The 17755-nt window shown below is 37.2% G+C and overlaps 1 protein-coding gene across 4 annotated transcripts; it reads left to right on the plus strand.

The window, feature by feature from the left end:
* The first annotated feature begins 7686 nt into the window (after positions 1 to 7686).
* Positions 7687 to 15825, plus strand: LOC131010328 (ruBisCO large subunit-binding protein subunit beta, chloroplastic-like). 4 transcript variants are annotated; one of them, XM_057937803.1, is made up of 15 exons: positions 7687 to 7767; positions 8358 to 8610; positions 8697 to 8822; positions 13079 to 13216; positions 13297 to 13392; positions 13510 to 13752; positions 13848 to 14082; positions 14252 to 14421; positions 14518 to 14595; positions 14681 to 14752; positions 14839 to 14943; positions 15092 to 15184; positions 15261 to 15353; positions 15470 to 15593; positions 15677 to 15825. In XM_057937803.1, exons 2-15 carry the CDS (start codon positions 8371 to 8373, stop codon positions 15688 to 15690), a joined length of 1827 nt encoding a protein of 608 aa, XP_057793786.1. In that variant the 5' UTR covers positions 7687 to 7767; positions 8358 to 8370; the 3' UTR covers positions 15691 to 15825. The 4 variants fall into 4 exon arrangements, with proteins under 4 accessions (XP_057793786.1, XP_057793782.1, XP_057793785.1 ...); XM_057937802.1 differs by having other exon boundaries at positions 7699 to 7931; XM_057937800.1 differs by lacking the exon at positions 7687 to 7767 and adding an exon at positions 7798 to 8148.
* The last annotated feature ends 1930 nt before the right edge of the window (positions 15826 to 17755 follow it).

A 17755-nucleotide genomic window follows, 5' to 3' on the forward strand; every position in this document is an offset into this window, starting at 1 on the left:
CCACTTCTTTTCCCCGGCGAGGAACGCCGCCGCCGACTACCTCTCTCTGCGACGCAGCAATCAGCAGCCGCAGGAGGACCTGCTGCCGCCACCGTCGCCCTTCCCATCATCTCAAAACTAGCCCAAATTAGAAAATCGCGGAGCTTGGTGCAAAAAAAAATCGAATCTTGCGCTGCTAGATCCATTTCTGCTGGAGCTGCAAGCGCTACTGGACCAAAGTCGGCGCCTTGCGAAACATCCCCATCGGCGCCGGCTCGCAGAAGAACTCCAAGAGGAGCTCCTAAATGTGGTTTGAAATTTGTTGCCAGATTTTCTAAATTTGTTGAATTTCTTTACCCATTTGCTTAATTTGATTGAAATTTGCTGAATTTGTTGAATTTCTTTACCCATCTACTGAATTTGTTTGAAATTTGGTGAAATTGTTTGCTCAATTGATTTCTTAATGCCACGAATTTATTTGAATTTGGTTGAATTTATTTTATTTATTCATTTACTGAAATTGTTTGCAATTCGCTGAATTTGTTTGCTAAAAATAGGAAAAATAAATTCTTGTCTCAGTGTTGAAGGAGAAGAACATCAGCAGTATGGCCTTTGATTTAATTTGGAATGTTTTCCTTTCATCATCTCTGTTTGTCTCAGTGTTTGATTTAAATTGAATTCTTAATTAATGAGGAACTCGAATTAAGTTCCAAATAAGTAAGAAATTTTGATTTAAAACGAAATTGAGGATTAAGGAGTTTTAAAAGTCATATTACCACTACCCCTATAAATTTACTTCTCTCTCCACTTACACCTACTTTAACAACTTTCTTAAAACCCGTGCCGAGTCCCAAATGGGACTCTTTTTCGTGGACGGAGGGAGTATAAATTTATCACTTAAAGTGGGGATTATATTTTTTATATCTTATTTTGTTTGAAGGATAATATATTTATCCACTCTTTATAAAGTGGTATAAAATTATATAGGGGTGAGCAAAACCGGACCAAAACCGACAGACCGGACCGAACCGGTCGGTTTCGTCGGTCCGGGCCGGTTTTGGTCCAGTGATTGGTCCGGTCCGATCCCATTTTCATGGACCGAATTATGGTCGGTTCGGTTTCGGTCCGGAGGAGGCCAAAACCGATGAAAACCGGACCGAACCGAATATATATATATTTAATATTTTTATTAATATTATTAATATTTTAATTATTTCTAATATTCTAAAACCCTAATTCTCTAATATTTTAATTATTTCTAATATTTTAATTAATATTATTAATATTTTAATCATTAATATTTAAATTATTGTTGTTAAACAGGTTAAAATATGTGTAAAAATGTGATTTTTGGATTAATTTCGCAAACTGCCCAGTTTTTTCGGTTTTGGACCGAACCGGACCGAGAACCGACGACGGTCTAATTAATAATGAGAACCGACTGCATAATGAGCTGTCGGAAAAATTATACAATCTAATCAGATTTTTTCATACATCAAAGCAAACGAGGTCTAATGTGGTAAATGTAGTTTATCTCTTCCTTATACATGAAAGCAAACACTCCCTTAGCGTATAGATTCGAACTTGCAGATTTTTATTTAACCACAAAGGCATTTGTTAAATATTAATATTTAACCCACCTTGATATTGGAGGCCGTTGCCTCATTCGATTTGTGGATTTGGCACGCCTTCTTCGGCGTCGCTGGTTCAAACAACGACATCAATGTGCTGAATCAGTCTCCTCTCTTCTCCGACGTGTTAGGAGGAACTGCGGCGCCGGTGGTCTTTCATGCCAACCAGCGCGAATACCGGATGGGCTACTATTTGTGTGACGGCATATATCCGGAGTGGCGTTGCTTCGTGAAGAGTCCATCAATGGCAACCAATCCGAAGGAGGCAAGGTTCAAGAAGATGCAAGAATCGGCACGGAAGGATGTGGAACGCGCCTTCGGAGTCCTTCAAGCTCGGTGGGGAATCATTCGAAGTTCGGCGCGCAATTGGTACGTAGAGCACCTGAAGGACATCATGATGTGTTGCATCATTCTCCACAACATGATTGTGGAGCACGAAGGTGAAGCGGCTGCCAACTGGAGAGATGATGACGGGGCGTCTAGCAGTGGTTCTACGGAGAGTGATGGACAAACACCGGTGTCCTTCGAGGAATATGTGCGAAGGGATAGCCTTCTCCGAGATAGACAACTACATGCTCAGCTCCGATATGATTTGACTGAGCACCTTTGGGCACGTTTCGGACCTCTAGGGTCAGAGTAGTTAATTTTTAGGAATTGTTTTTATTTTATTAAAGTTTTATGTAATATTTAGGATTTTATAAATAATGCAATTTAAATTTGTAATAAATTGTGTTATTTAAATTTGAGCAATAAAATTTAAATGAAAAACATAAAATCAAAACTAATATTATCAAGGAGGCTATCAAGGAACTCCAATGCAGCACTACCTACTCAATAACACAAACACTATCAAGTAGGCTATCAAGAAGGCTATCAAGGAGGTCCCAATGCGGATGCTCTTAGGCCCAGGGATGTCAAACCAACCCGATAGGATTTGCCCGAAACCCTATAGGGTTGACCCGAAAATAATGTGTTCGCCTGATTATATGAAAATTTTCTCGTTATTTGATTTTTAATTTCAATTAATAAAATATTTTTTCCAAAAATTTGTGAAATGTATTTTGATTCAATATTAGAAAGTTATACTCATCATTTCATTTATGTGTATTTTTAATTCAATACTTAACACAAAAAATTTAGATGTAAGAATTAAAAAATGATAATTATTTAACAAAAAATCTTGCATCTTTATGCAACTTCTAAGAGTTGCATTATTATGTAAGTCAATGTTGAAATGTCACTTATTTATGTGTGTATTTGTTTATTACAAATATTTTGTCAAATGGAATATATTAGTTAATTTTTTCAAAATATATTTTCAAGCCCGAATAATACGATGGCTAGCCCGAAACCCGAACGTTTAGGGTAAGAGTTGAAAATTTTCGAAAAAATTTCAATCCAATTAGCCCGCACATAAATAACCCAATAGGGCTAGCTCGAAACCCGGTGGGTTGACCTAATTGACATTCCTAATTGGGCTCATGATTGATAACTCGGCCACATCTAATCACCCAAATGAATTATTGTTTATCACCCCAAAGTTGGGTGGATTATTTAGTCACCCCTACCTTATCACTCTTATTTATCTCATCCGCCAAATCGAACGCCTCCTATATGTATTAAATTAGCATTAACCCTAATGGAGGATGTCTCTCTCTTATTTCACTATTTCTCTCTGAAAAACAATCTCACATCACACCTGAGATAAATTAATCGTAATAATACAATAATTATTTGTATCATTTATCTTACTTTTATGAATCAGTTCATTTCTAAAGATAGATACCAAATAGGTGTTTAAAGGTTAATCATGTTTCGCATTTTAACTTTTAAGCCTTGTTTAGTAAGTATGTTGAGATAGATAAAATTCAAAATATGTATAATAAATATGTTGAGATAGGTTTCGTATATCATATTGTTTGGTAGATGAGATAAAAATAAATAAAAAAATATAGATGTATTGTTATTTGTGTTTGTTAGACAATTTTAAACTCTTGATTAAATAGAGTATTACAAATATAACTTTTAATAAAATTTAAAAAGACAAATATATCTCATAACCTTAATCCCTTTTCTTCATTTGTTGAACAAAAGATTCGCTTTGAACGCAATGAATAAAATTGAAATAGAATTTGTGGCTCGATTAACTAAAGTAGGAATTGATCACCGATTTATATGTGCGCGATATATGTGGTTTAGTTAGACACGAGCTCTATGCAACAAGGTTAGTGACTTTGTATAATATTCAAATAGAAAACTCTCCAAGTTATTTCTACCTAGGGTTTTTTTCATTTGGGTTCGTGAAAATATAATTGTTTCGATGAGGTTTCTGGCATGATTTCAGACTCCATGATTTCTATGAGCTTCTTGGCATGATTTCGATGAGCTTTTCGGCATGTGTTCGATGAGATTTTTGGCATGAAATCTACGAATATAGAAATGGTCATGACACTCTATTAATTGTTTCTGATTATTGATGAATATATTTTTTGTATTGTATTATTTTCTATGAATATAGAAGTGAAACTTCGTTGTTTCCGATGTTAATGAATCTATTTTGAAGCTTTGTTGTTTCCTATTGCTACGCAATTGTAAGGCCTATGTATAATAGTTCATTATGTGTCGATGTAATCTGAATTTATGTTTATACAAAAATATAACTAGAACACATTATCCTTGCAATTTGAAAACATGTAACAGTGAGTTGATCGTGGTAGGATTAACAAAACTGATAGGAATCGATGTTGTTGGTCGCCTAATGAGGAAGACGTCCTATTTGCTTCTCTGAATGAACTAGTAGTGCAAGACTGGAAATCCGATAATGGATTTAGAGCAGACTACCTAAATAGATTAGAAGAAGCAGTAAAAAAGCCAGGGATTGATCTAAAAGGAAAGCCCCATATCAATTCTAACTAAGAATAATTACTTTTCACTAGTGAGTATGTTGAGTCGCAGCGGGGTTGGTTTCAATGCGAAAGCGAATCATTGTGACAATAAGCAGTAGGAGCAAATCATGAAGGTAAACTCATTAATAATATTGTGCATACAATATTTTATTATGCACTATTTTGATTTATCACGGTGAGCACTATTAATAACTATATCTAGGTATATTGGGCAGTGGTAATTTAATATTGATAACTGTTGTTACATTATTATACAAAATCGTGTTTTGATGCGTCGAGTTGATGATATCCCCTTAAGATGCCCATAAGGTTTATTGTACTATAAACCCGGCCGGTTGGAATTAATTCTAAGCACAATAATAAGGTTAGAGCGGTTAAAACTCTTGGATAATAGTAATTAATTAAAGCTACCAATAAGTTTAAATTAATCAATGGATATGTACTACCTTAAACACGATGGATAATTAAATGAAAATGAGGATAAATAGTGCAATATTAATTATTTAATGGAATGAATCAATATTGATAGACTTAAATTTAAGTTACGATAGAATTATAGTTAATAATATCAGGAAGTCTTATCTTGATCCTCTTAGAAATCTCTATCTTAGCCCATCTACACCTATAAAAAGGGAAGAAGGAAGAACAAAACTCCTGCATAAAAAAAGACATAGAATTTTCACACTCCTCCCACAGCAAAGATAGGGGGAAAATTTGCCTTAACATACGAGGATTTTTGTGCTCTTCTTTCGGCTATTGGGCTTATCGCATCGTTGTCCATCTGACATTCAAGCTATAGGAGGTAATAAACTAGAGGATTCTCATGTTAAATTCATAATTTCTAAAGTATTCATAGGCAATTAAACTACAACAAGATAAAATTCTTACTGTAGCCGTAGATTTATTTTGTGATAGCTATAAATAATTAATATACATGCTTGCTCCGCATCAATCACTCCCCCTACTCCACATGATTATGTTGGTAATCATCTTAGATTAGCCATTTTTTTTCTTTTTCCGGCTCCTTCCTCATGGCTCACCTTTTTCCCTAGTGATATTTGATTTACCGAGGCAGTGTCACTACTACAGCCAAGTACTTGTCACATATTTCTTACTAGTTTTGTCATTTTTCAAATTCCCTAGTTCTTTTAACTGTCAAGCGATCTCTACCATATATTTTGGGGCATTTCTTTTTTTACTTTCCTTCTGATTTATGCCGTCCACGTGGAGATAACTTCCCACACCTTCTCTCTTAAATAACTTCTTACTCTTTCTTTTGCATTTTTACTTCTTCATTTTTTTCTTCTTTTTTTAGGAAAACTTGCAAAATGGCTGGTCTTTATGCACGATGCAGAGAAGCCCGTCACCGTCATCTACCGTGACTTCAAGACATCCAATACCTTGTTGGACGAGGAATACAACGCGAAGTTCTCTAATTTTGACCTTGCCAAAGACGGGCCAAAGGGGGACACGACTCATGTCTCCACTCGCATAATGGGCACATATGGCTACGATGCACCCGCTATATAATGATGGGCCATTTGACTCTCAGGATCGACATGTACAACTTTGGAGTCGTGTTCCTTGAGCTTGCGACAGACAGGAAGTCCTTGGAAAGTTCAAGGCTAGCACGAGAGCAGAACCTCACACAGTGGGCTATCCTGTTGCTCAATAAGAAGAAGGTCATCGACATCGTAGATGTTAAGCTCGAAGGAAACTAGCCTGTTAAGGGTGTCCAAAAAGAAGCCATGCTAACTTTCCAATGCCTCGATCACAACCATAAGGTGTGGCCGCTTATGTGATACATAATGGATTCATTAGAGCCTCTGCACCTTGATGCTACTTGCAACCTTTCCTTCATCGTATATAGTAATTCAACTCTAATTAACTATGGCTAAATTGCACGCTCTAAATTTCTCTCTTTCTTCTGTTTTAATTTGTTGAGCTTATTTCATACCAACAAAATAGGCCTAGTAGGAAATCACATGCATATATATAATCTTTTTCTTATTTTTTTTGGTGCTTTGTCATATGATTCAATGTGTTTTTGCTTTCTTGTTACACTATATATTATTTTTCGTGATCGTGAGACTAATGAATAAGATATATATAGTGTTGAATAATGCAGTATATAGTGTTGAATAACGATATTAAAAAAATTAGTAAAATTTTCACTTCCTCAAGAATTCAAATTCAAGATAAAATTTCCCCTACATATAAATATCAGCCATATGATATATTAAATCAACACTTACAAATCAATCTAAGATCTCATCACATACAAGAAATCTCATTAGAACGCTCTTATATATATATATATAAGAGGAAGCTCAATAGAAAAATAAATGTTTGCAAAGAAATGAGAAACAATCTCAGCCATTAATCATGATCCATCAAACGGTCAATAACTAAGATTAAATTTCACATTCATATTTTTGATGAACATATCGGTAATTGTGTTGAACGTATCCAGGTTTCGCCCCCCCCAAAAAACCCCAAACGTTCAATAAAATTATTGGTATGTTCAACCGTATTACTGACATGTTCAATGTTTCTTAATTTATTGTATAAGCTCATTTTCTTGTAGAATGCGATCATATATATGGAGAAGTTCTATTGAAAAGTACAAATGTGTTGAGAAGCTGAGAAGCAATTTAAATAGGTGTGAACAAGTTAGTATATTTTGATGGACATGTCAACTATATATATGTGGTTGAGTTATACTAAGAAGGCTATTTTTCGACCGTTTATCCAAGCGTAAAAAGGAACAAAATTTTAATCGTTGACCTCATTAATGTGAGATAGTTCCAACTCTTACAATAAAAGTTGGCAAAACTAATGTACTATATGATATAAATTTAGCCTTTTATAATGTTTTATCTAAAATTTGCTCATTATTATTATTATTATTATTATTATTATTATTATTATTATTATTATTATTATTATTATTATTTATTGAACAAATAAATGAATGTTACGGTATTGTTACCTAATGCAATTCCTATAATATACAGCAGCACTTTGATTTCAAGACCCCCGAGGAAATGATTAAATAAAGTGACATTTTCATAATTAAAATAATGTAATTAATTGCAAAATAATGAATGTAATTTGATTTTTTATTTTTATTTTTTTTGCAAAGATTACAGTTTTATTATGGTTAGTTGGATAAATTTATGTGGGAGAGTTTCTAGATTGTTCCTCTCCGCGAGTCGACCGAGGCGCAACCTGACGGGAAACTTGAAGAAGTGAGTGAGCTACCCCCTTGACTTCATTTCCACACACTCACCCACTTCTACTAAAAACCTAAATAGACCCATCTTCGACTTGCGGCTGCTTCTGGATAAACCCTCTTCCTCATCCGCTGCCTCGCTTCTAAAACTTTCATTCTTCAATCCTCCTCCAATTTTCCGTGAGCTGCCTCACTCATCTCCCCTCATTTTCGTTTTTTGTGGACTCACGGAAATGATTTTCTATGTCGAATTGTGGTCTCGCTATGTTTATTGCCGTTGTATTGCGCCTCTGCTTCTTGATTATGAACAAGTTATTGTGTTTTTGTAGCTCGGTCTATTGATTAAAGATGCCATTTCTGTGAAACCCCAGAATTTCTAATTGGGTGCGGGTCTTGGGTGGGTTGGATTTTGCAAAGGCACCTTATGCTTCACTGTTTGTTATTGAAACTGTTACTGCATTTGCAAGATGATAGAGAATTTGCTTGTAATATGAGCTCTAGCTAAGATTTGCGATTTGGTTGGACTATCCTTATTCAGTTCTGTCTATCTGCAAGTTATATGTAATGCTCTTATTTACTGATTTCAACTATTTGTTGCTGATATAGGTGTACGAAGTAAATGACGTCAACTTTTGCTGGCCTGTCCTCAGTCGGTTCATTGGCTGCCCCCGGCAGCAGGGTGCTTGATGATAAAATCGCAGTTTCATCGAGCAGGTTGTCGTCTCTTGCTTCTATATCCGCTAGTTCACTTGGGAGGAGAAAGAATGTGGTCCTCCGCAAAACACGCCCTTCTCAGATAACAGCAGCCGCCAAGGACTTGTACTTCAACAAGGATGGCTCAGCCATCAAGAGACTTCAGGTGCCTGTTTGGAACATTTGATTTCTGCTAAAAGTTAGTATTTTTCTCTTATGGTGATTACTAAAGGGTGATTCGATTGTTGGCAGGTTGGTGTTAACAAACTTGCGGATCTAGTGGGTGTCACTCTTGGACCCAAGGGAAGGAATGTGGTTCTTGAAAGCAAGTATGGTGCCCCCAAAATTGTCAATGATGGAGTTACTGTGGCTCGAGAGGTAACCAATCACCACATCTTGAATTGTTTATACTTGCGTGCTTATTGAGTAATCACTGATAAAATGATTCCATGAGTTGTCTTGTCTAGGGGTGGGAATCGGGTCGGGATCGGGTACCCTACCCGAAAAAATCGGGTACCCGATCCCGAAAATGACAGAAAAACGCCACCCGAACCCGAACCCGAAAATTAATCGGGTACCCTAATACCCGACTCGGGTACCCGAAATTACCCGGTCAAAATTAGGTTTTTGAGGTCAAATTCTGAAATCGGGTATTTCGGGTATTAGGGTACCCGAATTACCCGATTTGTGCTTAATCGGGTATTCGGGTACCCTAATACCCGAAAATACCCGAAAAATACCCGATTTTTTTTTAAAAAAAAACGAAAATATAACCCCTATTTTCATGCTTTGCCCTATATAATCTTGTACATTTTCAATTCCCTGTTTTAACAAATAATATATAACATCAAATCTAAAATCAACAACCACAAATATCAACTCCGAAGTCTAAAATTTTAAATGGAACGAACGTCTAGTACCCAAGTGACAAAGTCTAATACACAAAGTCAAAGTCTAGTACACAAACTCACAAAGTCTCAAACAAATATCAAAGACAAAGTCTAGTACACAACTAGTCAACTAGATCACAAAATGATGCCCATAGCTACGAGCCTACGACTACGATGCACGAGTTCCACTTAGCTCCGTTTGACTCTGTGCCGGCCTCGAATCACCATGAGTATAGCTATGGAGCACTGTAAGAATTAAGAAATTGAAATTGAAGTAAAAATAAATCAAACAAAGTAATGTAATAAATAATAATATGTAGAAGTGGAATAATTAGAATATGTAATTACCCGATTCAAACTCCTGCTGTTGCTTTTCTTCTGAAACGCCTTCTTCATCTTTTTTATCAAAGCTGCTAGATCTTAACCAATCCTCAGCACAAATCAAGGCCTCAACCATTTCCGGCGCCAAAGAACTTCTATACGGTGATAGAACACGTCCTCCCATACTAAATGCACACTCTGAAGCAACACTAGATATGGGGACAGCTAAGATACCTCTGGCCATCTCAGCAAATACAGGATACCGTGGAGTATTGGTCGACCACCACATCAAAATATCAAACTGGTCGACGTCATTCTTACCCATTTTGTGTTGCTTCTCAGTGAGGTAGATGGTGAGCTCGTTTGCATCAAGATCATCACAATCTTCTTCACTCTCTTGCAATGACACAAGGCTAAGTGCACTACGACGTTCCGACCTCCTCTCTCTAACTCCTGAAGATGTAGAAGCACTTGCTCGTGGTCGAGATGTGGGTGCCACCTGATGATATGCCTTATAAAGCTCAAATAAGGCCTTCAATAAGCTTGTCACCTCACTCACCAAAACAGCAGCACGTTCTTGATCATACACCGACTTGAAGCATTTCTCAACATGCTTCAACTTTTGCCTAGGGTCCAACACAACAGCAATATAAAGAAGCCTATTCATATTGGGATTTGATTCGACATCCTCCAACCAATATTTTCCAATCTTCGCCCTCATCTTGGTAGCCATCGAAGACACCTCAAGATCTTCACTCACCTGCAACTCAGCAATAAGATCAAATATATCACACATCTCAACAAAGAAGAGGTGTGAAGTGGCATATGAAGTCCCGGATGCAAGAAGAGTGAGGTCGTAGAATTTCTTGAGCTATTCTATGATCTTCTTAACATTCACCCAATCTGCCGCTTCAGGTGGTCCAATGGGCCCATTGTCGAATTTTTTGTTCTTCAAGTCCTCTGTATAAGAAGAGAACATATTCCCACACACCCCGAACACCTCCTCATACGGCTCAGCTGACTCTAACATAAGATATGTTGAGTTCCACCGTGTAGGGACATCCAAACACAATTGCTTCTTGGATTCAATCTTGACTAACTTTGCATAGTCATAAAACTTTGAAGCTCTTGCTGGGGAGGCCTTGACCCACTTCACTGCTTCTCTAACTCTGTGAACCGACAAACCAATCTCAAGTAAACCCTCCTTCACAACCAAGTTCAAGATGTGGGCTGCGCAACGCATATGGAGGTAACCTCCATCGAGAACTCTAGACTGCACCTCATCAAGATAATAGTTCACATATCTTACTGCCCCATCGTTTGCTGTTGCATTGTCTAGCGTGCAACAAAGCAATCTCTGCAAGCCCCAATCCTTCATCGACATCACAATAGCCTCACCAATATCAATGGCTTTGTGACTAACGATCTTGACAAATGTAATGATCTTCTTATGTAATCTCCAATCCTTACCAATGAAGTGTGCAGTAACACACATAAAATTGGTGTTGTTTATTGAAGTCCAGCTATCTGTGGTCAATGAGACCCTACCCATGCCCTTCTTGGTGAAGAAAGTCTTCAACCTATCTTTCCGCTCCAAGAAGATCTTCACACAGTCAGCTCTGATCGTTTGCCTTGTAGGAATTTGGAACATTGGGCAAGCAGCAGCAACAAATTTTTGGAAGCCCTCCTTTTCCACATGTGTGAATGGGAGCTCATCAAGGATAATCATCTCAGCCAAAGTGAGTCGAACAAACTTCTGATCAAACTTCCAAGCTGACAATGAGCTAGTTCCATCCGTGCTGGCAGGTGTGAAATGCAATACAGTTTGACCTTCCGTTGTATTTTTATGCTTTTTGGAGCACGAAATAGTGTGGTTCTTGAGGCCATTCGTCCCATTACGGTATGAATCGGCGCAAATTACAGCTCCACATGTCTTGCACTTCCCCTTGCGTGTCTTCTCCGGAGGATCACCTTCTTCAACCCACATAAGTGTGAAACCTTTCCAATGATCTGAGCGTGCACTTCCTTTTTTCCTTTTCTTTGATACACCACTTTGAGATCCGGTTTCTATTGTTTCTTCCCCCTCTTCGCCGATAGGAATATCCTCTAACCCATCATCATCCATATCATCATTCATATCAATAGCGTCTTCCTCAACACGATTACTATTGCGAGAAGATGCCATAACAATGTAGCAAACTACAAAATAAGTACACACACTCATTTAGTCATTTAGAAAATGAATTCATAAAGAAAATTGTCATAATAGCTCAAACTAATTTAGAAACAATCAATCAAGCCAACTGAAATCAATCAAACCAATAATAGATATGATGAAATCAATCAAACCAAGCAAAACATTTGGAACTGAAAATCAATCAAACCAAGCAAAACATTTGAATTCTGAACTGAATCAGTTCTCAAAATCACTCAAATCAATATTATTCAAACCAAGCAAAACATTTGGAACTGAAAATCAGTTCTCAAAATCATTCAAACCAAGCAAAACATTTGGAACTCAAAATCAGTTCTCATTTCTCACTCAAATCAATATTATATGCGCAAACTTTCCACCACTTACACACACTTTCCCTTTCTCTATATTTTTGTTTTCCATCTCACCACAACATAGATATGGATTAATTTCTTAATTATAATTAACAAATTACTTGTCAATTCAATTTATAGTTTGCAATGGGCATAAGTATTTCAATTCTGCTGGCAATAAATTGATGCATAACAGATGTGATTTAGCTAATTTATATCAAACATTCAAACTCAACTGAATCAAACATTCTGAACTCAACTGAAATCTAAAGCCAACTGAATTCATAACACATTGAGTCATTTAAAAAAAAAGGAAGAATAAGAAGATTCAGAAGAAGAAGAACAACAAGAATCGTACCTGGCGGCAGCTGCGTCCTGCGTCCTGCGCGGCTGGCGGCGTCTGCTCGGACCTGGCTGGGGACGGCTCGCGACCTGGCTGGGGGCGACGGTGGCCGGCGCCGGCGCGCCGCGTGAGGAGGCTGGGGGAGGCGGGCAGAGGGAGGGCAAGGAAAGAAGGAGGCGGGCAGCAAGAACTAAGAAGGAAGAAGGAACGAAGTCTAATTCTAGGGCTGGGTGGGAAAGTAAAGTGTTTTGAAATTAATTTAATTAATTAAATAATTGAAAAAATCGGGTATTTTCGGATATACCCGATACCCGATCGGGTATACCCGATACCCGATATTTTAGTACCCAAAATACCCGATACCGACCCCGAACCCGAAATTTTCGGGTATAGGGTACCCGATACCCGATTTTTTCGGGTCGGGTAATCGGGTACCCTATACCCGAACCCTATCTTCCCACCCCTAGTCTTGTCTTGTCATGGATTCATGGTTGTTCAATTTTATATTTGCAACTTCATTGATTTCAATATAGGTTGAGTTGGAAGATCCAGTTGAGAACATAGGAGCTAAATTGGTTAGACAAGCAGCTGCGAAGACAAATGACCTGGCTGGGGATGGGACAACAACATCTGTTGTTCTTGCACAAGGGCTTATTGCCGAAGGTGTTAAGGTATGTGGGCTCTTTATGCTGCTGGCAATGATATCTTACACCAGAAATGTTTATATCTTGTGGATTCACCATGTTTTCAGGTAGTTGCAGCTGGAGCAAACCCTGTCCTTATTACTAGAGGAATTGAAAAGACTACCAAAGCATTGGTTGCTGAACTGAAAGCGATCTCAAAAGAGGTAGCCTTTTCAATCTTGGCGATTAACAGTCTGCATGTGCACGAACTTTCTGTAATGTATAAGTCGATTATTATGCAATGTTACGATGGAATGGAATAACTAGGGTGAAATTTGCAGGTTGAAGATAGTGAACTAGCAGATGTTGCTGCTGTAAGTGCAGGAAACAACTATGAAGTAGGGAATATGATAGCTGAGGCTTTGAGCAAAGTTGGTAGGAAAGGTGTGGTTACTCTCGAAGAGGGCCGAAGTGCAGAAAACAATCTTTATGTTGTTGAAGGAATGCAGTTTGACCGTGGCTATATCTCTCCCTACTTTGTAACCGACAGCGAGAAAATGACTGTTGAGTATGACAATTGCAAGGTAACCATTTATTTGTCCATTTAACAAAGTATCCATTACATGTAGTAGGAGCGTGATAAATTTGTTCTTGCTAACAAATGGATTTGCTCCTGCAGTTGTTACTTGTCGACAAGAAAATTACAAATGCAAGAGATCTCATTAATGTCTTGGAAGATGCCATTAGAGGTGGTTATCCTGTGTTGATAATTGCTGAAGATATTGAACAAGAAGCTCTAGGAACTCTCGTTGTGAACAAGCTGAGGGGGGCACTGAAAGTTGCTGCACTTAAAGCTCCTGGATTTGGGGAGAGAAAGAGTCAGTATCTTGATGACATTGCTACTTTGACAGGAGGTACATTTGTGGTTAAACTTCCTTTGCTGATATTTTGGAATTGAGCTGCTTTGCACGACTTTTGTACTCGTCACCTGTTTGGCTTTCTTCCATATCTGTCGGTTGAAAACAATTTTTGTGTCCTAACATATTTGTCTGTCACTAAGAGGAAATTTCATTCTATATGTAGGAACTGTGATCAGGGAGGAAGTTGGGCTAACCTTAGACAAGGCCGATAAGGAGGTTTTGGGACATGCTGCCAAGGTGGTGTTGACTAAGGATTCCACTACGATAGTTGGGGATGGAAGTACTCAGGATGCCATAAACAAACGTGTCTCTCAAATAAGAAACCTCATTGAGGTGTGTAACTTCTGCCTACTTTTGCGTCAGTGTATCTGGTTTGATCTATATTTAGTGTTTTGTAAAGCTCTGGAATGATGCGTCACTTTTGAGCAGGCGGCTGATCAAGATTATGAGAAGGAAAAATTAAATGAAAGAATTGCAAAGCTATCTGGAGGGGTTGCTGTGATTCAGGTAATCTAGGTTCAGTTTATTATCTTTAAGGTGTATGTTATTGTTTCTATAATCATCTAAATCATTGCACCTCTGATGTCTGAAGGTTGGAGCGCAAACTGAAACAGAACTGAAGGAGAAGAAACTTCGAGTAGAAGATGCTCTCAACGCCACTAAGGTTAGCTTTCTAGCACTCTAAAAGGTCAATATTCTCTGTTGCTGGAGGATGTTAATAGGTTTTAATGAAATTTTTGCTTGCTGCAGGCTGCTGTTGAGGAAGGAATTGTCGTTGGAGGTGGATGCACGTTATTGAGGCTTGCATCCAAAGTCGATGCTATCAAGGAAACTCTTGATAATGTTGAGGAGAAGGTAAAGCCTTGACCAAAATTCCATTATCGGGATCGGTTCTTGATGATGAGAGTCTCAGGCCATTCCTTGATATTCTAAAGTTCTGGAGTGTATTGTTTCAAATCGGTATCATTTAGTAAATCCAACTAAGTGGGGTATCTGGTTGCAGGTTGGAGCAGACATAGTGAAAAGAGCTTTGAGTTATCCGTTGAAATTGATAGCCAAGAATGCTGGTGTTAATGGAAGTGTTGTTAGTGAAAAGGTGTGTGAATACTTGCCATTTACGTGCTCTTTTGAAGAAAATCATTCCTCTAAAATCCAAGTGCTTATATGTTTAGGTGCTGTCAAGTGATAACCCTAAATACGGATACAATGCCGCAACTGGACAGTATGAAGATCTCATGGCTGCTGGAATTATCGATCCAACTAAGGTAGGTGTTTCACTTCTCGTCGTTCGTGGGATAGTGGATTAGGGTTCAATACACAGAAGCATGACAAAGTATGAAGTTAGTCCTAATACCTCATCTGGTTGTGTTGTTGAGCTCAGGTGGTGAGGTGTTGCTTAGAGCACGCATCTTCGGTGGCGAAGACATTCTTGATGTCCGACTGCGTGGTGGTGGAGATCAAGGAAGCCGAGCCCGTCGTGGCAGGAAATCCAATGGACAACTCAGGTAATGCTGGATCTTTTTGACATTATTATGATTGAGGAAAGAGTGCAATGGCTAATGTTTTGGGGGATTGTGTTTGATGGCAGGGTATGGTTACTAAGCGAGTCGATGAAAAGAGGTGGTGCCGGAGCTCCGATATGGTGGCGGATTAGATTAGATTTCGTGAGGCGTTGCATGTAACGAAACTTGCAATTCAATATTTAAAGCAGTGCAATAAATTTATGTGTTTGCTAAATATCTCCTCCCTTTGAAATGAATATACAATCAAATATGCTGCGTGATCAGTTTTGTATTTATTTGCCAAAACTAACAAGTAAACAGAAAAGTTTGAATAAATTGCAAGAAGACAAATCATGTATGTGAAAGCATGACAAATCGTGACATTTAGTTTGCTTGTTAATTTTGGCAAAGAATCTCTAGTCTATTCATTAGCACTTAGTACAAATAACACGAAATCTCCATCAGACTGTATCGTATATTTGGGTTGATTGTATGCATGCTAATTCAAACCTATATTCTGATCGAAATCGTGTAAATAACAATATTCAGTTATACAAATAATATTGTATATAATTGACACTATTCAATTATATAACGACACTGTAACATTTTAAAATATTATAGTGTCATTTTTAATCTTATAGTGTTATTTAAAATATTATAGTGCCATTTACAATCTTATAGTGTCAATGATAGGTAGTGTCATTTACAATGTTATAGTGTCATTTATGCGCAGTGTCATTTGTATAACAGAATAGTGTCAATTACAGACAATGTCATTTGTATAACCGAATAATGTCATTTATACGATTTAAGTCATGATGCGGATTTGGATCAGGATGCGGGTCATGATTTGAGTACGGGTCAACACAGATGTACAGTACCCAAGACCACCTCTGCAAATAAATATCTAATTGACAACGCATAATTTCATTAACTTGGCTTTATAACTCTATCGCTATATTTTTTTTTGCGTTTTTTAACAAATTCAATGAATAACATGCACCCTTAAATGAATTTATTGTACACCATTTATATATCTTAATATTCAAAGCATCGTTATCTAACAAACTCAATGAATAAAATGCATCCTTAATTGAATTTACTGTACACAATTTATATATCTTAATCTTCAAAGCATGTTGGCCCGCATACAACATTGAAAAGCAATCTCAAATAGTAGATCTCACTATTTCCTAGATGTAGTAGAAAATTATTTCAATATAAAATTCTTTTTTTTCTAGGTTCTAGTACTTGTTTATCACTTTTCAAACAGACAAAATTTAAAATTCAAAATATGTCAACTTCCTAGCTTCTACATACTTTTTATTAGCCTCAAATCAAGCAAGGAACATATTGTGTCTAACTGTGGTATGATTAACTATGTTATCAATTGCGTCATTTTCTGAGAAAATAATTGTTTGCTCACCTGGCAAGTGAAAACTAAGACGATCAACAGATGGATCTTTATATGAATATCAAATCCTGATACCCTCCTACGACGCTTCACACGATGAAATATATCGATAATAGTGTTACGTATTCACTGCATCCACGACTTTTTCTTGTGTTTATCTCCATTGCTCTGGTAGAAAGTTGAAGGTACCCTATCATTGCTTTTGGTAACGTATTTCAATAAATACTTTATCGATCTCAATTGATTGCACTACTTTACATTGATATATGAGCTCCATATATCATTATAACATATTGTTATGAGAAACAACATATCTATTATCAAGCAAAACATCATTTTTCAAATTGGTGTGTCCACTATCCCTTCTTCTATAGCTTGGATAATCATCTTCATCAATATACGTGGATTTACAAAATTTCTTCGGGAAATGCTTTGTGCTTCTACCATCGAATATACAAGAAGATTTTTTTTTCTTATCAAACCGCATGGTTCATGGATCATGAACTCACGAACTGCATTGTAGTAAGCCTCGTCCAATATCTAATCGAAAATTTCAGTTGATATGATCTGATCTATGTCTTCACTAGTTGGATATTTGTCTTTGATAAAAATAAAATAAAATATAAGCATGAGAAAGACCGTTATAGAATCAAAAAAATACTTCATCGATTTTATTAAAATTTGTGTCGTTTACAATGTGACAACTTTTTTGTGGACGAAGAGAATATATTATACATTCTTGAACCAA

The sequence above is a fragment of the Salvia miltiorrhiza genome, chromosome 2, assembly GCF_028751815.1.
Source record: "Salvia miltiorrhiza cultivar Shanhuang (shh) chromosome 2, IMPLAD_Smil_shh, whole genome shotgun sequence".
Lineage (NCBI taxonomy): Eukaryota > Viridiplantae > Streptophyta > Magnoliopsida > Lamiales > Lamiaceae > Salvia > Salvia miltiorrhiza.